Genomic DNA, 14,686 nt, shown 5'->3' on the forward strand with positions numbered 1-14,686 from the left:
GACATACAATTAGCCATTTGAAAGTGAACAATTCATGGCATTTAGTACATTCACAGTGTTGTACAACCACTATTTCTGTCTTCAGAAATGACCATCAACCCCGCCCTGGGTTTTTGTGCTGAATAAAAGAGCTTATCTGTGTAAGACATCCAGCTCAGGGCCTTGCCCCTGCTAGGGGCTGAATGGAGGGAGCTTGTGTTATCAGACTCTCTCTAGCTCTCTCATAAACCTGGTAATGTAGAAAGAGGAATTCTTTTCTAAATTTAGCACCTTGAGAAAATCAGGTTGAGGATATGTGAAGCATTCATGTCCCAATCCTTTTTTTAAAATGACATTTCAGAATTGCTCTCTTCCAGGAACCCTTTCCCAAGGAACTCCTATTCTTGAAAGCAGACGCATTTACCTGCCACTGCCCCAGGACTGAACCACACGCTGTCACAGAGCATCTTGTATTTTTGAAAGAGTTCGTCTCTTGGCCAGGCCGTGACATGCACAACCTTGGAGGTACCACAATGCTCTACCTTGTCCTGGGTACAGAAAAGATGTTGGATGGTACTGAGTGATGGCAGGCAAGCTCCAAAATTCCAGCCAAACCCTGGTGACCAAGGTTTTTCCCACATTTGAAATAGTGGTTTTGGTGACTGAGGATATGCCTGTTGGGTACCAGTCTGGGCTCAGGTTGGCCATCCCTGTCTGAGACAAGGTCCCAGCTCCCACATCTGCGCCACACGACAGGTTGGAAGGCGAGAGCTTCAAGCAGGCAAACCCAAGAATAGAACGGCTTTGGCCTTTATTTAGATGTGCCAATTCCAGGATCATAGGTCTCAGGCCCCAAGAAGTTGTGACTGTCCCTTTGGCTTCCTACATTACCAGGTGTTGAAGCAAGTGACCTCCGTAGTGGCCAGGGGTGGCCAAGGGAGAGGGCTGGTGAGGAACGTGGCTGGGGAATTCAGGATGAGAGCCCGCACAGGGCTGGCGGGCCTACAAGCTCACAGCGTTCAGACTTATGGGAGGATTTTCCCTCTGGCGACCCCTTAGGGCTCTCCAGGCCATCACTGTGCCGACACCAACCGCAAGGCCGCCTCCTGCTGCCACTGGCACGGCCCAGGAGAGCACTGGGGGGTCTGCTTTAGCCTGGTCTTGGAGCAGCCGACTGTTCCTCAGGGTGCAGATGTAGGGGCGCCCCTGTGGAGGAGGAGAGGGTCAGGGCTCAGGGCCTGAAAACCACCCATCTGAGGCTTGTGTAGTCCCCATCCCAGAGACGGTGCAATAACCTTGTTTCCACAGCTCATCCCTGTTTGTAAAGCTCCTTCATCCACACTGTGCCCCAACCCCCTGAATAAGGAGGGGTATCCAAAGTGGTCAACACCCAGCTATAACCTCCAAAGATCGGGAACTGATAGGTGACCCGTGGAAGAGAGTCCTGAGGAGCTTGCAGAGTGCCCACCTCTGTTTCCTCTAGGCCGCCCCGGACAGCTATTCCCATCCTCCCATCCCAGGAGTGCCCGCGAGCAGGGAAGGTCGGTGTGGAAGGACAGCTGGTTCTGTAGTAGGTTAAGAACCCAAATGTGAAGGGCCTGCCTCCCTGGATCCTTTCCTTCCCCCCGGTGAATGCTGGTGGCATGGTGGCTGCGTGGAGCCCTGTGCTAGGAACTGGGAGAGGGCCTGAGGGTTCAGGTGTGACATCAGTGCTCGTGGTCCAGTGGGAGATAAGACATGTTCAGAAACAATCACATCACAGAGGAGCCTGGGTCAGTGCTTGTGAGAGGTGCGCACAGAAGAGAGAGACCAATGCTGATGTGTGTCTGGGGTGGGAGTGGTAGGGTGAGATAAGGTGGACAGTAGCCCAGAGAGGGAAACATCTGGGCCTTGCAGGATGTGAAAATTTCCCACAGGCGGAGATGGGGGATGAGCCTCCAGAAGGAGCAGATGGCAGAAGCAGATGCACAGACGGGGGCTGTCGTGGGGCTTCTCTGGGAAGCCGCTCCGTTTTCCAGGAGCGGAGTGTGTGCCTAAGGTGAGAGAGGAAGGTGGGCCTCTTATCTGGACTCTCCTCCGTGGGCGCGGGGACCGGGGAAGGGTTTTGACAGCCTTGACAAGACTGGAATTCCTTCCAGGTGGGCCACTCTGGGTCTGGCACGATTACAGGACGGACAGAGAAGGGAGAAAGGAGAGCTGGGGAGACAAGGTTGGGGCTTCGTCCCTGGTCCGGGCGAGGGCGGTGCGGGCCTGGACACTGGTGGTGCTGGAAGGCCAGGAAGACGATGTGGGCACCCAGAACAGGCACGGCCTCTTATTTCTCTTTTCCTCCCAACCCCCAGCTCCCAGGAGCGTGCCTGGCATGGGAGGGCTCCTCGACGCATGTTTAAGACAGAGGATGCCACAGACCCTCCAGGGTCACGGGGGTAACGAGGTTCTGGCCAGTGCTCGCTCATCTGCCTCCCCGGGCCTCTTCCTGATTCGGTGAACCCATCCCTTTGTCCCTCCCCTCACTTCTGGCTGCGGCTCCCTGAGGACCTGAGAAGTGTCAGGGCAGCCAGGGGAGGTGAGATTTGAGAATGGTGGTCGTGAATGAACGTGCATGATGGTGAAGCCTCCCAGGGGACTTTTGTGCCTCCAGATGGCCAGGACCTCCCCCCTCCCCCAACCCAGGCACCTGTTCCACTCTAGACAGGCAGGACCTTACTCACAGGGGAGGGGCACTTGAGTTTGGTTCGGCTATAGGTGAAGTTGTTGGAGGTTGTCTTTTGACCCACGGGTTCCAGCTGCAAAGAGAAAAGGAAACCTTGGTTCCCTCCAAAGCTGGGAGAGACCTCCCTGTCCGAGGGAGGAGAATCTCACACCAGATTCCCTCCCTTTGCGAGGCTGAAACCAGCCAAAGGGGCAAGACCTGTGGCAGACACTAGCGGCCCTGGGGCCGGAGCTGGACCTGACTTCTGACTCACGGACTGACAGGTCGGAGTCCATCAGAGGAGGGGCAACGCTGAGTCTGTGTCCTGGATTTACTGAGGAGGACACTGAGGCCCAGGAGAGACTGACCGGTCCAGAGGCTGCAGCGAGCGTGGAAGGGCAGAGCCCAGGACCTCCACCTCCTGCTTTCCCGGTGGGTGGTTGTGACTGCAGACACTGCATTTTCAACTTTATAAAATGGTGATAATCATATTTACCAACTCCTTGAAGTGTCTGGGGATAGTCAATTTCAGGAAAATTTTGAAAACATACTGGTTACTATGACGTCGTTATTACGCTTGGCTTGTCAACCTTAAGAAATTGGCATTTTCTCACTTGAGCTACTTTCGTGTGTTTTCCGCATAGATGAAAAGATTTACTTGAAACCTCCCAGGGAGCAGCTGTGGTTCAGGGAGGTTCTGCTTCATGCTTTTGATCCTGGGACCCTCTGAGAATGAGCTGGAAGCTGCTGTGACTCCCTCCCCAGAATCTTAAGCCAGTAGCCTGCCCCCTGGCAGCATGTGGCCAGCACCAAGGAGAATGGATCCCTGGCACTCACTTATCCAGACTCTGTCCTGAATGTCTAGCGTCCACCCATCATATGATCTGCTTCCCTGCCTGTTCCTGACCTCATCAGCTCCTGACCCCCAGGTACTGCCCAGGAGGGAAGGGAAAGTCCACTATGCCGGCTAATGACCACACCTGGCCCGTGACCTTGCTTTTTGTTGTCTTAAAGCCATTTCCACCTGTCTGTTAGTAACAATTAGAGGAGGAAGGGCTGCTCTGGTCTTGGGAGAGTCACCACGGTGACTGGACAGAGCATGGTGGGCACATCCACTGGGGTCCTGGCTCCGCTGATAATGAGCTGTGTGGTGCTAGGTGGGCTCCTGAACTGCCCCTAGCATTTTTCCTGCGTAGCAGAACCACCTAGTGACAGAACAAATGCTACAGATCAGTTGGCTGAGCCCCAGTGATACTCCAGGAACCCAGGAACTAACTGGTGTCAAGGAAGGTAATGATCATATGGATTTGATGACTGTATCAGTTTCTCCCTTTCTACTGGTTCCTCGGCATCGGTGCACAGCCTACTCTATTTCCCAGCCTTGAAGCCCCATCCCCATCCCCATCCCCCCTCCCCTCCAGCTGCCTTCACCATTACTCCTCATAACTCTAGAAGAGTTGTTTGTAGCCCCTGGTTGCACTTCCCAACCTCCCGTTCTCTCTAACACCCATTCAGTAGGTCTTCAGTCTCTACCACTTGACTCAGCTCTGGTCAAGGTCACCAAGGACCTTGCCAGATTCAGTGGTCACTTATTTTGGATTCATCTTGCTTGACTTTTCAGCAGAATTTGTCAAAGTTGATGCCCCCCTTTCACAACACTTCTCGTTTCCCTCCCACCTCCCCCTTCTCTCCTTCTCATCAGTCGCTGGGTCAAAAGTTGGAAGAAAATTCCAGGCTTGGTGGTTGGTCCTTTGCTCTTTTCCACCTATTCTTTCTCTAGGAAATCTCAGAAAACCCCATGGTCTTGAATACCACTTCTATGCTAATAACCCGCACATTTTTTCCCCTAAATCTCCGTTTCTGACTCTCTCTGAGCTCCAGAATCATACATTTAACACCGTACCTGATGCCTCTGGGTGGATTTCTGGAAGGCAGCTTACACTGACCATGTCCGAAATAAGAACTTTTGATTTTCCCCTCCCAACTCTATTTCTCTCTACACACCTCAACTGTCCACCCAGTTTCCTTGACCTCAAACTGAAGAATCACCCCTGTTCCTCTTCTGCCTCATCCACCAGCCAGTCCAAAACACATCCCAAATCTGACCACTTCCCTCCACCCCCACTGCCATCCCCTGGTCCCGGCCACCTTCACCTCTCACTTGGACTTCCAGCAGCTTCCTAATGGTCTTTCCAACTCCTCTCTTGCTTCCTTCTAGTCTGTCTCTATGCAGCAGCCGGAGGGCAAACCAGATCACGTGGCTCTCCCGCCGAAAGCCATCCAAGGACCCGGCCCCTGCTCTCGCCCACCTCTGACCTTGCTCCCCTCCCTCCAGGCACACTGGCCTTTACGCTCCTCACACGCTTCAAGCTCCTTCCTGACTCTGGCCCGCACAGGTCGTTTCCTCTTCCTGCAACACTGTGGCCCCAGACCTCTGCGTGCCCGGCAGCCTCTCGACGTTCGGTTCTCAGTTCACACGTCACTCTCCGGTGAGCCCTCCATCTCTCCACTGTTACTCTCTGTCACATGACTCTGCCTTATTTTTTTTTTTAAGCCATGAATGTGGTCAGAAATTACCTCATTGATTTATTCACTTTTTTTTTTTTTTTGCGGTACGCGGGCCTCTCACTGTTTTGGCCTCTCCCGTTGCGGAGCACAGGCTCCGGATGCGCAGGCTCAGCGGCCATGGCTCACGGGCCCAGCCGCTCCGCGGCATGTGGGATCTTCCCGGACCGGGGCACGAACCCGTGTCCTCTGCATCGGCAGGCGGACTCCCGACCACTGCGCCACCGGGGAAGCCCGATTTATTTACTTTTTATCTCTTTTTCCCATTAGACTGGCAGCTCCCCAAGAGCAGGGACGCTCTTTTCCCCAGCACCTGGGGCAGTCCCCACCACATAATGGAGCTCAGGAAATAGTGGTTGAGGGGATGGATGGAAGAACTGGACTCGTAAACGCCTGAGGCTGGCCACAAGAAAGGCAATTGTTTTTCCTAGAACCTGCCTTTCCTAAGACAGACACTGTGGATACCAACGATGTGGCAAATGACAGGACTGAGACAAGGTAGGGTGCCATGGGGCCAGCTCTGGGGACTCGGAGAAGGCTTCTTGTGGAAGCTGGCACCTGAGTTGACTGTTGAGGTGGGTCAGAGTTAGCCGGGGAAGGAGGCTGAAAGGGCAGCCCGAGATAAGGGGAGGAGCGAGGGCAAACACACAGAGGCAGGAGACAGCATGGGTGGTGCAGGAAACTTCACTCCTTGCTGGATTGCTAAATGCAAATCAGGGAGATGGGAGCGGCTGCCGAGAGGTTAATTGGGGCCAAGTCCGGAAGGCGTGGTATGCTGCGCTAAGGGGCCTGGCCTTTCTTCCTCAAGGAGGGGCCAGCCTTGGGAGTTTGAGAGCAGGGGCACGACTTGGTCAGATTTCATTTATGCAGACTATGCGGTTGCCCTGGGGTGAGGAGATCTAAGGCAGTGCTTTGCAAGCCCTATGCAGTAATATCACCTGGGGAGTGTCTAAAACGTATTGAACCCAGGTGCTACCCCAGACAAAGTCAGAATTTCTGGGGATGAGGCCCAGGCACTGGGTTTTTGTTTTGTTTTTGGGTTATTTTTTCTGGTTTTTCTTTTAAATGATTTTTTAATCGAAGCTCACATACATCTAGAAACAAGTACAAATCATAAGTGAGCTGCTGATAAATTATGACAAAATGAGCATACCCACATAGCATCCAGATAAGGAACAGAATATAATCAATACTCAGAGGCTCCCTCCTACCCTCTTCCAGTACTATCCACTCCCCAATAAGACCATGGATTTATTTGCTTGTTTTCGAAATTTATATATATAGTTGCATGTTGTTGAAATTTTATTCTCATTGCTGTGAGGTATTCTATTTTATGAATGTGCTGTTTGTTTGTCCCTTCTGCTTTTGGTAGACATTTGGGGAGTTTCCTGTTTGGGGGCTATGAATAGTGCTGCTATGAAAATTCTTGTTGTATCCATCTTTTGGTGAACCTTGTGTATACCTTTCTGTTGGGGAGATATACGTAGGAGTAGAATTTTGGGGCCATAGGGAATACATGTGTTCAGCTTTAGTAGATATACCAGGGTTTCCCAAAGTGGTTGTAGGTATTAATTGTTTTTAAGAGTCCCCAGATAACTGTAATACACAGCCAGAGCTATTCTAATGGCTGTAAGCCTGGAGACAGGGAAACCAGCTAGGAGGCTAGCGTTGTTACTCAGCGCCCAGGGAGATGCTAATGTTAGCTGAGAGTAAGATTTCCACAGAAGAGGGAGCGGGCAGCAGTAGAGGAATAGGCATCAGAAAAGAGGAGAAAAAACTGTTCATAAGAAGACAAAAGAAAAAGGAAGAGTGGACTTCCCTGGTGGTCCAGTGGCTAAGACTCTGAGCTCCCAATGCAGGGGGCCCGGGTTCAATCCCTGGTCAGGGAACTAGATCCCACATGCTGCAACTAAAGATCCCGCGTGCCGCAACTAAGGCCCGGCACAGCCAGATAGATAGATGGATAGATAGGTAAATAAATATTTGAAGAAAAGAAAAGAAAAAAAGGAAGAGAAAAAATTCCCTAGTGCCGTTGGTATTTCTGGCTTTGCGGAAGTCTCTGGAGAAGGATGCATAAACTGTTCAGAGAGGAGGGGCAGGAGATGCAACAGTTTCAAGTGTGTTTGTTGCCACAGTGGGGTACTCAGGGTGTGAGCCAAAGCCTGCAGACACTATGTCATAGGACTCTAATTATGAGACATGAATTCACTGGTTACACATGTGCTTATCAGGCTGGGAGCAGGGAGGCAGGGTGGTGCTGTGGCCAGGACGCTTGGCAATTAGACCCGTGTTCTAATCCTTGTTCTGCAACTAGCTGGCTGTGTGATCTTGGGCAAATTGTTCCATGTCTCTGTATTTTAGTTACAGAGCATTCTGGCTAGATGATCTCTAAGAGCCTTTCCAGGTCTATTGGTTCGTCATTTATTTTATGTCACTTTAGTGGTGAAATTCCAGGAAGAAGACGACCTGAAAAGTTGGCATGATGCTATAGCTTTATATCTGAGACGGTTTTGGAGGAAAACACTGGACCCTGTAATTATTTCCACAAATCATATAGCACAGGATAACATACTCATAGATGATTTTAGGTTTGTTTTGCTTTGCGTTGCTTTGTTTTTTAAATTTGGGTTATGGCTGGGACAGAGTGGTTGGGGGGCCGTGGACAGTCTTGTAGTATTAATAATATGGCTCCATGACAGTGTTCATTTTTTGTTTTCAGATCTAAATCCCTTCTACTCGCTTTTATGAAATAGAAGCCTCTCACCTGTGTGAATGGGAAGACCTACCGAGCTGTTTCGGAAGAGAAAGGCCAGAACTACATTAAATCATGCAGAATGCGACAAATGGGCCCTGTAATGTTCAAAGTCATCAATACGGCCATCGACCCCCAGGAGACTTGTGGAGGGTCCTGGCACTGAGCAGGCTCAGAATGCCCTGAGGTAGGAAGACTATGCCCTGATGGGGATGCTGGGAGGGAAAGGCTAGGGCTCAGCATTCCTGCCCCTCCTTGGAGTCTGTGGATTCCCCCGAGGTCACAGGGGGAGAAATGGACCAGGCAGAGAGATCCAGTCTTTGTGGGGAGGGGATTTTAAAAGGAATGAAATTGAGTGACTCAGCCACTGAAAGACACCTGGACTTCAAAGCAAAAGAGTCTTCAAAAGAAACATAACTGCTCTCAGGAATTGTTTTAACTTTGATTTAAAAAACTACCGTGGAGGTAGGGTTGGGAGGGAACTCAAAGGTATTCTGATTGCAATTCTGAGTCCTGGACTGATGGGAGATGATGAAAGTTCCAGGAGGGGGCAGAATGTGGTGTCAACAGGGGGAAAACACCAGGAAAACAAAAGCAGAGGAAGGCTGAGTCTGCAATTAAGTAGGCCAAGGAGAAAACCTCCTTACGTGCTGTTCTGAGAAGAGGAGGAGGTGGTGTAGCTAAGGAGAAAGACAATATTATGAGTCAGCCGAGTAAGATACTGGCCACGCGGGCGGAGCTGACAGGTGTGGGAATATTTGCACAGTGGTGCCTGGCAGAGCCGCAGCAGGCCTGAAACTGCAATGAAAGGAGCAGGCGTGTGGATTGTTTAGTCACCATGGGAGAAATGAGGGAGCAGGCAGGTTGGCGTGGGGATTGGGTTACCCGCAGAGCCTAGATCAAAAGAAGCCAGTGGGTTGGAAAGGCATTCACTTGCTCCGTGCAAGAGGATACAGCGCTCAGGGTTACTGGTCGAGCTCTGTGCAAACATAGCTGACTGTCCAGTCATGAGTGGCCAGTTGTAAAGGGCAGAGCAAGCCACAAGGCCGGGTTGTCCCTGTGGCCTCTGGGCTGTATGTTCATTTCGTAAGGTCCCCTTTTCCCCCATTAGGGCTAGAATAGGTGGCAGCCTGGGAAAACAGGCTGAGTGGCTCTTTTTGATGTTTAAAGAAATAATAGTCGGAATAATAGTTGGGACCGTGTGGATTATTGTGCTGGGTGCGGTACACACATTATCTCAGTCTTCTAAGACCTGTGTCATCTTTGTTGTTTTTGTAGATATTGATACAAATGGCCAGAGAGATCATTGGCCCAAGGTCACACAGTAAGGGGTTCATGCTGATATTTTCATCCAGTCTATCTGATGACAAAATTATCCCCCGACAGCACTGGGGCATTACCGAAAGAATAGAATCTGTCTGGACAAATACGTGAGCTGCCATTTGGAGCTCTGGGGAGAAGGGAGCCACATCAGCCAGTAGGTTTTTCGTTGTGGGAAAGAGTCAGCTTCCTCGGGCTTCCCCTTGACCCAAACCCACTCGACCCTCAGGCACTGACCATGTTATTCCAGAGAGCGATGGCCATCTCAGCATGCCCGCGTTCTGAGAAGTGGAAACAGTCCTCGGAGAATAAGGTGAGGTCAGCGCCTCCTCTCTGTGACCAAAGGCAAGGGGATTATCTTCCTGGGACGAGGGCACTGCTACCCCCCATCCCACGGCATCCTGGGCATTTCAACTTTCATCCTTTCAACTCTGCTGCCAGTTGGCTCAGATGTTGATGGAGAAATTCCCTGGTTTTGGAATTTTTATTTTTTAAAAATTATAGCCACCTACAGTCCACACATCCCTTTTCCTTCAGCATCCCTGCTTTAATGGTTGAAAAAAGAATAATAATATTTTTAGGAAGCTTTCCATTTTATCCCAACCCAGCAACTAGCAGGGCCAGGGGAGCTTGGTCACTGTTAATTTTCACCTTTTCTTTCCAAGTACATCTAAGTTCAAGTTATACTCAGAAAAGGTGGGTGCAGGGGAAAGGAGGAAAAGCAGAAACAGCAACCCTTTGGGAGCGCGCCTGGAGAGAGATGGTCCAAAAAAGCCCATGTAGAAAAGGAAATACATTGCCTAAGATACGGCCTCTGCACACGCACCTCCCAGACACACCAGCAACTTACGTCGTTCAGGGGGACAAGGGTGTTTTGGAAGAAAGGCTGCACAACCACGGCGAAGTCCTCACGCTGCAGGTACTGGTAGGAGAGCCTGGAGAGGCCACTCTGGGGATGGGGAGAGAGGCTGCTTAACCGCCCGCAAGGCTGGGCAGATGGTCTGTTCCTGTGGGCTTGGGTGGGTCACGTCAGGGGCAGGGGACTCAAAGGAGCCGCTCTAGTGCCTGAGCACCAGGTGGGGGCGCCACCCGGCTCTGCCCTGACGTCTGCTTGGGCCCAAGGCCGCCTCTGCTCTCACTTCATGAAGAGGTGAATTAGAACACGGGGCCTCAGTTCAAACGGGGAGAATTTCAACACCAGCTCCTCAAAATGCCTGTGACGTTGGGGGATGAGTATCCATGGTCTTTGCATTTCTTAAGTGCCAAAAGGTGGACTATAAAAGGGATGGACTAGCTGTGCTCATCCTCCAGAAACTTATTCATCTGGGAGATGGAAAAATCAAAACCATGTAGGGCTTTAGGGGCAGTGAAGTGCTGACTGAAATTGCCGGGGGTGCTTCGTGGGGGGAAGCTTCTCAGAAGAGGTAAGAAGACAAGCCCTGTGCATGAGATGGATACACTGCGGAAAGGCCCAGGGCACGGCAGGTCAAGGGAAGGCACAGACAGACGTGAGAAGCTAAAGGAGGGAGGAGCCTGAGGGCAGTGAGCACAGCCCCTCTCCCCTCTGGGAGCTGAGACGTGGGCGTTCTCCCCAGCTTCCCTTCTGAGCTTCTCACTCCCCGCCCCTGCCTTGGTGTCTGATTCACCTGGACACATATTTCAGGGGCTGTGATCTCAGTAGAGCCCTCACTCCAGGAGTAAAGATGGGGGGGGGGTGGTAGGGTCACCTGGAAGTCCCAGTTCACTGTCTTCAGTTCTTGCAGCATCTCCAGGGAGTTCTCCTGGGAGCCTCGGAGGCAGGTGCAGTTGTTCCTGTGAGACAAGGAGGCCTGAGGCTCGGTGCCACCCCCCCCCCATGGAGGTGTCCCCAAAACACAGCCTTGCTTCCTCTTGGGCCCGGATCACAGAACTATAGCTCAGGGGCAGGAGGTCTAGAAGGTGCTTGTTGGGAGAGAAGGTGGAAGGGCTGGCACCAATGCCCGGGTCTCCTGTGGACGGGCTGCCTGTTCCCCTGGCCACCTGACTGCTCCTTTCCAAGCGTGCAGCTCCTGCCTGGGGTTTCTCCACGAGGGCTGGGGTTTGGGGAAGACTGCCAAGGTGGCCCAGCCTTTCTTCCTCATGCTCCTGAGGCCTCCCTTCTCTACCTTTGGCTGCTTGGGACTCTCCCACAGGGCTCCGGAGTGAGGGGTCTCTTGGCCACTCCGAGAATAGGAACCAGCTGGTCACCTTCCCAGCGAATCCATTTGACCCCAGATAGGACAGGACTCCTCAGCTCCCTGTAGAATCTGCTCCCCCCTAACAATGGTCACAGGAACTCTGGGCGAACCTCTGGCCTCAGAAGATGGCAACTTCCTGCAGGGTCACAGCTGAGCTTTAATAAATTCCAGCCCCAGCAGAAATTCTTGCAAGACCTCACCTCTACCTCCCAAGTGAGGAGTAAGAGGCCCAGAGAGGTTGCGTGGTTTGTACAGGGTCCCACAGCTCCTACGATGGCAGAGCCAGGATTTGAGGCCTGATAGAGCTGCCTTGAAAGCGCATTGCCTTGTGTTGCCTCTCAAACAGGAACAAACAACTTGCTGAAGTTGGGGTTTGGCATCACAGACAATGTCAGGGGCCCTCACGGGTCATCTGACTGTCTGTCTGCCTCACTTTCCAGAAAAGCAAACTGGGGTCCACGGAAATAAAGCGACTTGCGTACAGTAGGCATTCAATAAGGTAGCAGCATTTCTGAATAGTTTTCCAAGCCCCTGGCTAATTGCTGATGTCTGCTCCCCAGACAAGAATGTCTGGCTCCGCCTGTATCAGTCTCACCCACTGACATCTAAGCCCTGCTCTCCCCAGGTGCCCTCCCCCTGGGCCCACGTACGTCTACTTACTGGGCTGCCAGTGGCATGACACATTTCCCACCTTGGCCCTGGTGCAGGCCAGCCAGCTCCATGACCTCTACCACGTTGATGAAAGCCCTTGGAAGCTGTGGGCAGAAGGGTGGGCTTCAGTGGTCCCCAGGCACTTGTTGGGGGGGCGGGGCACTGGTTACTGCTGGAAAGAGCTTGGGGGATCATCTACAATCTACTTCCTCCTCCCCAACTTTACCAGTAAACTGAGGCCCAGAGAGGGACCCAGAGAGGGAACGTGCCTTATATTATCCCATGGAATCTCCTTTATTGGCCCTGCTTTATAGACTGGGAAACCGAGACACAAGGCACTTGCCCAAGCCACAGTACCTGGCTACAAATCAGGCCGACTGGCTCCAGAAGCCAGCTCTTTCTTTGCCACCAAACAGATGCAGTCGGATCCAGTTAGAATCTTCCCCGCAGAGAAGCTGCCTCCCCCCGCCACCCTGCCCATCCCATCCAGGGACCTGCTCACTGGGGGGGGGGGGGGGGCTCTGCTTGGCATGCATCTCACTGAACACATCTAGATGCACACGGGTCACAGCCCCTGGGGAGCAGCCTGGTTGCCACCAGGAACTAGGACCCAGGATCGTGCTGCCCCTGTGCCGTCTTACCTCCTCATAGAAGATGCCCAGGGCCTGCTGGATGTGCCGAACATACTCGCTGGCTGAGTGGGCCTCCTGTGAAGAAGCAAGGGGCTCTCCTCAGCTCCTGGCAGGAGCTGAGGAGAGTGGCCTGAGGCCAGCACAGGAGGGCACTGCATGGGCTGGGAAGCCCAGCCCTTACTGCTGGTGGACACAGTCTCTTGTAAGAAGTCATCCCTTGACCCCTACTAGGTACCATGAACAATCCCCACCCCACCCTGCTCCCGGCTCCTCTAACCCAGAGCCTGTCAGTGCTGGACCCCACTGCCGCTCCAGTCCCATCTGTTCCCCCGCCTCTCCTTCTCCAACCAGGACAGAGCCCCTGGTGGCCATGCTGTCTCTTTCCTCTGGGCTTTGGTTCGTGCTGGCCCCACTGCCTGGGACCCTCTGCACTGCCTCCCCCTCACTCCCATCCCTGTAACTCAGGTCAAGGGTCTCCTCCTCTGGCCCGTCTCCCAACTGGAAGCTGATTTAGCCCCTTCCTAAAACATAGCTGGAGTTAATCCTGATGGAGGCCCCAGGTCTTTCCACAAAAAGCTGCTCTCAGGATCATAAACCTGACTGCTTGCATGAGGACAGATATTCTGGGGTCACTTCTGGCTCCCTGGACCCCAACGAGTGCAGGACACAATAGCATTTAAAACCCCACGGGACTAGGTCGCTTCTGCCTCTGGAGTCTGGGCAGGGAGGGAGAAAGCCCCTGGGTCGGGGGAGGCCGGTTCTCATCCAGAATTTGGTCACTGTCTGTGAGCCAAAGGAATGATAAATGCCTTCTCCTCGCTGCCTGTGACTGTCAAATATTCTACCACAACCTCTGAATTATGGAAGCTGCTTTTTTTTTTTTCTTCTGGCCAAATAAAATATAGCACATCCTCAACTTAGAATAAGATGTATCCCAAAAGTTATTACTTCCCACAGTTTGTAAGTCTGGACATATTTCCCCTTAGAAACGACATTAGGAGTGGGCTGGGTTCCCGGGCCGGCAGAGTTTGTTAACGCGTGTTGTCCTTGAAGGAGCAGTAAGCCATCGATCAGGAATAGTTCAACTGAATCAACCCTATTTATGGCATTGTTTCATCCTCCCCCTGCAACCTCCCCACCACCAAGGGACGCCCAAAAAAGTGGGCAGGGACTCTAAGCAGGTGAGGGTGGGGCTCCCTAGTTATCCACCGGATACCAGAGAACAGTATTTGTGTGCATAAGAGAGGCCGCCTTGGCAGTGCCTGAAGAGTGGGGACATCCAGACAGACACTTCTGGAATCAGGGGACCAATGCAGCCGCCACTCAGCAGTGGGAAAGGCAGGCCTCTCCTGGCATGTGTGAGCTGGGGCTTCCTGGGCAGACTCAGGTGCCTAGGAGAGCCGGCCCGTGTGCCTCCCGTGAGGGAGGTCCCGGCCCTGGGCCTGGATGGTGACCTTTGCCAGCAGCTCCCCTCTCAGGGCCCCCAGGGGGCTGCGCAGGGGCCTACCGGATTCTCGCAGTAATGGCACAAATCGTTGCTCCCAATGAACAGGGTGATGAGCTTCCAGTCTTTCTGTAGGTTGATTTCCTGAGGGGACAGAAGATCCCATTTAGGCCTTGGTGGGGGGCACGTGCATGTGCCAGACGGCCCCCCAAGTGCCTTTTCCTCTCTTTGTATCACAGTGGAGAGAAGATGCCGAGTGCAGGCTCTCCTGCCCTCACCTTGGTGCTGGGGCAAGGACTCCGCCGGGGCGGGGGGGGGGAGAGAGAGAGAGTGTGTGTGTGTGTGTGTGTGTGTGTGTGTGTGTGTGTACGCGCGCACGTGCGTGCTCACTCAGTACAGAGGACCTTTTTCCCTTTGAGATCCTCTTAAGAAAGT

General features: G+C 52.7%; 1 protein-coding gene and 1 long non-coding RNA gene across 4 annotated transcripts in view; one reads left to right on the forward strand and one right to left on the reverse strand.

Annotated features, from left to right (window-relative positions):
* The first annotated feature begins 356 nt into the window (after positions 1-356).
* On the forward strand, positions 357-8,173 carry LOC114900616. The gene is made up of 4 exons (XR_003794893.1): positions 357-504; positions 1,896-2,017; positions 3,316-3,600; positions 7,956-8,173. It is a non-coding gene; the product is annotated as an uncharacterized LOC114900616 (long non-coding RNA).
* The window catches only part of PLB1 (phospholipase B1), a 133,439-nt gene continuing 119,255 nt past the window's right edge, over positions 503-14,686 (reverse strand). For all 3 annotated transcript variants that reach the window (XM_029231877.1, XM_029231876.1, XM_029231878.1), the window contains 8 exons: positions 14,315-14,395; positions 12,817-12,882; positions 12,185-12,279; positions 11,036-11,120; positions 10,159-10,257; positions 9,546-9,641; positions 2,691-2,765; positions 503-1,185 (listed from right to left, as the gene is read on the reverse strand). In XM_029231877.1, coding sequence (XP_029087710.1) covers positions 982-1,185; positions 2,691-2,765; positions 9,546-9,641; positions 10,159-10,257; positions 11,036-11,120; positions 12,185-12,279; positions 12,817-12,882; positions 14,315-14,395 — 801 coding nt within the window. In that variant the 3' untranslated portion in view covers positions 503-981. The remainder of the gene's footprint in view (positions 1,186-2,690; positions 2,766-9,545; positions 9,642-10,158; positions 10,258-11,035; positions 11,121-12,184; positions 12,280-12,816; positions 12,883-14,314; positions 14,396-14,686) is intronic.

The sequence above is a fragment of the Monodon monoceros genome, unplaced genomic scaffold (genome assembly GCF_005190385.1).
Source record: "Monodon monoceros isolate NGI ecotype Baffin Bay Population unplaced genomic scaffold, NGI_Narwhal_1 Super_Scaffold_19, whole genome shotgun sequence".
In the NCBI taxonomy this organism is placed as follows: domain Eukaryota; kingdom Metazoa; phylum Chordata; class Mammalia; order Artiodactyla; family Monodontidae; genus Monodon; species Monodon monoceros.